We start from the raw sequence: 7,521 nt of genomic DNA, 5'->3' as shown, positions 1-7,521 counted from the left end.
CTGCCTCTGTCAGCCCAGTGCTGGGATTAAAGGTGTGTTCCACTATGTAGGTCTAGGCTCAAATTATTTATTTATTTTTCAAGGCAGGGCTTCTCTATGTATCCCTAGCTGACCTGGAACTCGCTCTGTTATTAAAGTGGTGTGCAACCAACACCTGGCCTGGAATTCACTCTTGTAGACCGGACTAGCCTTGAACTCACAGAAACCCACTGGCTTCTGCCTCCTGAGTTGGAGTGTTGGTATTAAAGGTGGGTGGGTGCTACCACACCCAACCTGTGTTTTTGCATTCTTGAGTGTGGGATTCTTGTATGCTGCTGTAAAGGCAAGTGATTTGTGACTTTTGTTGTGTAGTCTTTAATTCATCTGCTTTATTGTTAGGACATATAATACCTGAAACTCTCATTCTTTGCACTATTCTCTATCACTGCAACAATAGTTCATTTATTGAGCATTTTACTGTGTACCAGGCCTGGTACTGATTCACCTTTTTCCCTTAATTTTCACACCAAGTGTAGGCAGTAGATAGCTGTGGTCTGCGAACTAGGGTCACCCTGGAAACAGCATGATAGCATTATTGTTAAATTCTTAGGGCTGGGCTTTAACTTTAAAGGGCTTAGCCCAAAGTTTCGCCTTAAGTTTATCATCTGCTGTTGAAACCAACAGGGTTTGGAGAATATGGGGTCTGGGGCTCAGCCTGCTCATGGAATCTCAGCAGCCTGGGACATCACCATTATGCTAGTCAGGACCTGTGGGAAGGGCACACCCCGCTTTGACTTCCAGAAGAGAGTCCCTGGGAGAGCAGACAGGCTTACCCCAGGAAGGGCCCCAGAGGTATTTAGACCCCGCCTTTCACACTTCTACAACTTGAGTACTGGTCTTTCTTTGCTAGCAGCCATTGTGTTCAAGGCGTCAGTCTCAGTACCCTGTATGTTCCACAGACTTGGATCAGCGTGGGTTTCTTTTCTTTTCTTTTTTTTCTTTCTTTCTTTCTTTCTTTCTTTCTTTCTTTCTTTTTTTTTTTATATCATTTACTAACATAAGGGAAGTGACCCTTTTGGTTCAAGATACAGAAGGGGCAACGGGATAAGAAAACAGAGCAGAGTGAACAAGAAATTCAAAGAAATTCAAAGTGCCATAGCTTAACACTGGAGGGGACGTCCTGGGGAAAGGTTCGCCGGGGAGGAAGTGGTTACCAAAGACCTTCACGTTTTCCGGAAGCACAAACAGCTGGAATGGGTCAGAAGAGAGTAAAGCAAGTTCTGAGGCTCTGGGGGTGAGAAAGGGCACCGGATGCTGGATCCAGCAGCTCAGGCGGAGGGCTGAAGGTCAGGTCTGGGGTGGGTGAGGGTCACTTCACGTCGTGAGGCATGTGCATCCTCTGAGGTTGATGAAAACACTTGGAGTAAAATTATAGGCTGGAGACTGCCTCACCTCATGGGGATCTAAGGGTCAGAGAGGCTTACTGCAAACGGGTTGGGCCCATGTGTGCTAGAGGCACAGAAATGTGCTTGGACAGCCGAATGAATGAATGAATGAATGGGTGGATGGATCAGAAGCACCGACAGGTTAAAGGACCTGCTGCTGGTCCACAGGAGACCTAACAGAAGCAGCCTAAATGCGGGTTCCAGTCCCAGGAGCCACAAGCTGTTGTGACCTTGGGGACACCCACGCGCCGGACTCGGCCCGGAACTCGGTGTCTCAGGGGCGGGGAGGACGAGCCAGGAGGGACAGTGCGCGCGCGCGGGAGACCGGCGGATGACGGGTTCTTAACTCCGGGCCCTCCCGTGCATCCCTCCAGCCAAGCCCGGCCGCCGATCATTGCGAGCTGCCGTGCTGACATTCCACTTGGGCGGCCCACGCCGCTCCTCGCGGCCCCGCACGCTCGGGATCCTTCAGGCGCTCGCGCCAAGATTCTCCCGCGTCAGCGAGCCCGCCCCGCAGCCGCGCGCGCCAGACGACTCTCCCGCGTCCCGCCCCGCGCAGGCCCCGCCCACCACGTCCGCACCACGCCCCCGGCGCGCAGGCCCTGACATCTAGCCCCACCCCTTTCGTGTAGGCCACGCCCGTAAAAGAACACGCCCACCGAAAAGCCGCGCCCCCACCAGAGCTCCTCGCTGGTCCGCGCGGCGACGGGGCGGGCCCCGGGCCTGCGGCGGCCGCTGAGGGGCTCGCAGCCCTCGGGGCGGGGCGCGAGGGCGGGCCGGGGCCGGTGCCGCGCGCTGGGATTTTTAAATGTCCCGCTCGAAGCCGGGCGCAGGAGCAGCCGGCTCGACAGCCAGCGCGGTGTAGGGGGCAGGCGCGGATCCCGCCAGCGCCGCGCGCTCGGCCGCCGCCTCCCGCCTCCTGCTTCCCGCTCGCCGTCGGCCTCCTGCCCGCTCGAGCGCGCCTGCCTGCGGCGGACACAGCTTCGGGTACGGGCTGCCTGGACTCCCGGGACTCCCACGACTCCCAGGCGTCCGGACCGGGTCCGACCGGACCGGGCCCGGGTGGGGGTGGGGCGAGGCCGGGTCACCCGGTCCCCTGAGGTATCAGCTCGGGATGCCCCGGCCGGGGTGGCTGAGAGAGACGGGTCAGGGGTAGGTGTGGAAAGGGACACTGAGGCAGCCCCGGCCCCGAGGACGGTGATGGAGCGGGGGGTCCTCTTGAAGGGCGGCTGGGCCTCCATCCCCAACTTCAGGTTCGGACCCAGGGTCGCAGGCTGCCGGCGGCGCCTGCGGGTGACAAGCCACCCGGGCCCATCGGCCATTTTCCCGGCCGGCCTCCGGGCCCAGGAGGCTCCCGCCGCCGCCGCCCGCGCGGGAGGGGGGAGGGGTGCCCGGGACGAACTGGAGGACTCAGGTCCCCTCTGCGGGCCGTGCTCACCACGATGCCTGCTTGTTGTCCTCCCAGGTCTGAGTTCCAAGCCCAAGTCCTGAGCCATGCCAAGGGAGAGGAAGGAGAGGTGAGTGGCCTCCGTGCTGCGGGGAGGGTAAGGGTGAGTAGCGGTGGGGGAGGGGCGGTCTGAGTTTTGGGGGAGCAGCACCCCATGACACCATGCCTTTGCAGAGACTCGACGGACCACAGCAACATGAAAGAAGAAGGTGGCTCCGACCTTTCAGTCCGCTCCAGAAAAAGGAAGGCAAATGTGGCCGTGGTGAGTACAAAGGATACAGGTTGGGAAGGGGACAGCCCCCTCCCGTTCCATCTTACCTGGGTACCAAATTTGGTTCTTCTCACCTACTACTGAAGAGAATTAGTTGAGAGGGAGGTTTCCCTTAGTTGAATGTCGATTAGGACCTAACAAACCTTTCCTCCCTTTTCTCTTGGGTTTTTGTCTTTGGGTCGCACCATGTGGACCCACGGTGGACTGGGAAAATTTTTTTTTGTTTTTAGTTTTTGCAAGACCCAGATGAAGAAATTGCCAAGATTGACAAGACTGTGAAAAACGAGGATAGCAGTCAGGTAGGTCTGCTGCCTACAGGGCATTCTAGTTCCATGTTTTCTTTCTTCCAACTTTCCCAAACCCAGAGCCGCAGGCCACATGGCTGAACCTCTGGAGCTTGTCAGTGTGGCCTGGTCTCTGTTGGGCCCCGGGTGGTGGGAGGGGTTTGTGTTTCCTGAATGGCACCTTTAAGGTTTCAGGTACAGGTTTACGGGTTCAGGAGGAACCAGGGTGAGCGTCATATAATTTGGTCCTTTCTAAGCCTAGGGGGAAACTGAGTCTTAGAAGGTAACCCAGAGTCCTTTGCAAACCCAGAGCAGAGCTGGGCCTGCAGTCTTATTGCCAAAGGCTAGTTGGGGGATAGGACTCCCAACTCTTTCTCCCTAGTCCATTCTTGTGACTTTTCTTAATCCCAGCAGTAGAGAAGCAAAGGCAGGCCATCTGAGTTCCACGCCAGCCCAGCCCATATAGTGAGATCCTGTAGCAAAAATTAAACTTTACTCCTGTGCAGCCCAGAATGTTCCACCATCAGCTCACTACATTGATCACTGCTGTCTGCACCTTATGTGACCTCAGAAAGGATCTGTAATGACGTGTGTCTCAACCAGGATTTCATTGGCTGCTCCATTTCTTCTGTCCCTCCTATGTAGTGCTTGCCAGATCTTTCTAATGCAGCATGGTATCATAATATGCATTATCCCTTGCAGGGAGAGCTTGTATTATCTCTTTGCCTCCAGCAATGGCTGGGGACTATAGTTATGGCTGCAGTGGGGGCAGCGGCCTATCTCCAAAGTGGCTGGTGAGACCTTCGACCTTCCTCGAAGATAAAGCTGAGCAAGAACAGTATTCTGTTGACCACATCTCTCTTCTCCCAAAGAGGCCAGTGGTGACTGTGGAGCAGGGAGAGACGGCTGGTTATGAGGAATGTCTTCTGAGCAATGACGTTCTGCCAGCTAGGGCTGCATCAGTTGTGCGGTCCTAGGCAGGGCCCCAGTAGACACTTTTTAAAAAGGGGGTCAGGTTTTTTTCCTGTTTAAAAAAAATAGCCCCTACAGAAGGAAAAATGCATCCCATATTTCTTTTCTCCCATTTTCTTCAGCAAGTTGTTGTTGTCATTATTATTATTGAATTGAGTTCAGCCCAGTGTCTCAACATTGAGCCAGTGAGAGTCATATTAAATTCAATGATATTGAAAACCCACAAAGGTTTTTGATTCTTCAGCTACTATTTTTGTTTTTGAAATAGGTCCCTAAAAGTAACTTGAACTCTGATCCCTTGCCTCGGCCTCCAGAGTGCTGGGATTAGAAGCATGCACACTACCACCACTGCAGTTACTCTAAAGGACTGCATGTCCATTTTCTTGTTAACTTTCTTCACAAACCTTTTAATTTTATTATATTTGGTTTTTTGGTTTTGTTTTTGAGATGGTTCCCACTGTGTAGCCTTGGGTGGCCTGGAGCTCACTTATGTACCAGGCTGACCTCAAACTCAAAAAGGTTGCCTGAGCACTTCTGAGTGCTGAGATTAAAGGCAGGAGTCACTACACCCATCAAGACATAACTTTTTTCAGAATGCTAGTCATTTTTCTACTTGTTTTGCATAAGGAAGAAATACGGTATAAGGATAAAAGGTGGTAAGCCACAGTTGCAGTTGATCTCAAAGTCAGGCTGATCTAGCACCTTATAAAACTCATATACACTCAAAAACAGACAATTATTCTGCCTTATCCACTGGCTTCTTAAAAAGCCAACTTTGGAGCCCATTTGTCTGTTGAAGGCACACTTAATTTTTGTCTATGAACTGCAGGTTGGAAACTTCTAAGTTTATCTCTAAAGGCCTGCTCCCAGATGTGCCAGCCACCTGGCTGTGGAGGGTGGCACCTAGCTTGTACCTTCAAAAGAACTTGTTCTTGATTGAAGTATGGTGGTGATTGTGAACCTTTTGAGTCAGGGCAGGTGATGCTATACCAAACATACAAAGCCAGAGCTGAAAGGAAGCTGCCTTTCTCGCACAGCTGGCGGGCGCTGTTGTGGGTAATTTGCATGCCCAATTCTTTTTACATTGAGCAAAGAGAGGCTTTCTGCAGCCCTGGTTGGAAATCAGGGGTTCCTGTGAAAATGGTCTGGGTGCTGCAAGCACAGGGTTTTCAATTCAGGAAAACATCCCAGGCATACCTGTTTTGTTTTCTCGTCATTAATGGCCTCTGCTTAAAATAAGATAGCTGTTGGTGCTGGGTACAGTTATAAGGTGAGGCAGGAGGATCATGAGTTAGAAACCATTGAACTGCATAAGCAAGAGGCTGTCAACAATGAATGAATCAATACATAAGATGCAAGTCTTAGATTGGAGGAGCGTCCACACCAGCAGTCATTACATGCTTCATACCTTTGTTATTTTATGCTTTTCTCCCAGTCCCCCTCGCACGCCAGGCAGGGTTCCTCTGTGTAGCCCCGGCTGTCCTGGAACTCACTCTGTAGTCCAGGCTGGCCTGGAACTCAGAAATCCGCCTGCCTCTGCCTCCCAAGTGCTGGGGTTAAAGGCGTGCACCACCACTACCCGGCTAATTTATTTTTAAGTGTGAGTGTTTTGCCAATCTGTATGTGTCACATGTTTGTACCTGGTGCTTGCAGAAGCTAGAGAGTGTGTTGAATCTTCTGATTGCTTCTACAAGAGTATCATGGGCTATTGAATAGGATATGAAATCACTTCTTTGGACTCGTTAGTTTGATCTGTGATCACAACTTAGTGCTAATGAGGTAGCAATTTGTCTTGCTTTGAGTTAGGGGAAACCAAATGTCCCTGTTCCATTTATATGACCACTCTTTTTTGTAATATAAGTTACTTTTTTTTTTTTAAGATTTATTTTATTTACATGAGTACACTGTAACTGTCTTCAGACACACCAGAAGATGGCATCGGATCCCATTACAGATGGTTGTGAGCCACCATGTGGTTGCTGGGAACTGAACTCAGGACTTCTAGAAGAGCAAGCAGTTAGTGCTCTTAACTGCTGAGCCATCTCTCCAGCCCCATAAGTTACTTTTTGTGTCCAGTTGACCACCTGAGTATTCCATTTGATGTCCCTGTTTCTGTAGTTACAGAAGTGACATGGAATCTTTGAGGCATGCCTTTGGCTTTTTTTCTCCATACTGCCTCCATTTTAACCGAGGCCAGCATATCAAGCCCAGGAATCTGCCAGTTCATGAATGGACAAGTTGCTGGTTTGCATCCAAACAATTGGCATGTGTTTTATTGGCAGCCCTGGGATGATAATTCAGCATGCATGGACCCCTGCTCTTTCATCCCCACCCCTAACAAAGAAGAGGACAATGAGCTTGAATACCCCAAGACTGCATTTCAGCCTCGGAAAATCAGACCACCCAGAGCCTCCCCACTTCCCGTCCTGAAGTAAGTGTTGCCTTTGATCCATGGCTCCTGAGTGTCATTGGTCTTTCTGGTCTACATTAGTGTGGGTGCAGACTGACATCTATCTGAGGTTTTTGTGGTTCTTGTTTTTTCTTTTTACAGTTGGGGCAATAGAGAAGAGGTTTGGAGGATCATGTTGAACAAAGAGAAGACTTACCTGAGAGACGAGCACTTTCTGCAGCGCCACCCTCTCCTGCAGGCGAGGATGAGAGCAGTTCTTCTGGATTGGCTGATGGAGGTGAGCTTGGAGCTCCTGGCTGCTGGGGCATCACCACTGCTGCCTTTCTCTGTGCTGCTGCAGTCTCCATGTGCTCTCTGAACTGTGGAAAGCTCTGAAATAATCTTGTCCCTGAGACTTAGTAAAGCTGGCATTTCATTGTTTTTCCTGTCTAAGTGTGAACAGTTACAAAGTTTGTGATTTTTCTGATAATTTTAATTACAAATTAATGTCTATATATATTTATATATGCTAAATTGTTTTAAAGCTGTCTACTGGAGAGATGGCTCAGCGGTTAAGAGCACTGACTGCGGGCTGGTGAGATGGCTCAGTTGGTAAGAGCACCCGACTGTTCTTCAGAAGGTCCAGAGTTCAAATCCCAGCAACCACATGGTGGCTCACAACCATCCGTAACAAGATCTGACACCCTCTTCTGGAGTGTCTGAAGACAGCTACA

General features: G+C 50.9%; 1 protein-coding gene across 1 annotated transcript in view; it reads left to right on the top strand.

Moving 5' to 3' along the window:
• The first annotated feature begins 2,248 nt into the window (after positions 1–2,248).
• Positions 2,249–7,521, top strand: part of Ccne1 (cyclin E1) — a 10,330-nt gene continuing 5,057 nt past the window's right edge. Inside the window, exons 1-6 of the mRNA XM_021201435.2 lie at positions 2,249–2,411; positions 2,890–2,941; positions 3,046–3,133; positions 3,373–3,441; positions 6,681–6,829; positions 6,950–7,085. Of these exons, the coding sequence (XP_021057094.1) occupies positions 2,919–2,941; positions 3,046–3,133; positions 3,373–3,441; positions 6,681–6,829; positions 6,950–7,085 (465 nt within the window). The 5' untranslated portion in view covers positions 2,249–2,411; positions 2,890–2,918. The remainder of the gene's footprint in view (positions 2,412–2,889; positions 2,942–3,045; positions 3,134–3,372; positions 3,442–6,680; positions 6,830–6,949; positions 7,086–7,521) is intronic.

The sequence above is a fragment of the Mus pahari genome, chromosome 1 (assembly GCF_900095145.1).
Source record: "Mus pahari chromosome 1, PAHARI_EIJ_v1.1, whole genome shotgun sequence".
NCBI lineage: Eukaryota > Metazoa > Chordata > Mammalia > Rodentia > Muridae > Mus > Mus pahari.
Note: the sequence above shows the minus strand (reverse complement) of the source record. Positions and strands in the feature narration are given on the sequence as shown.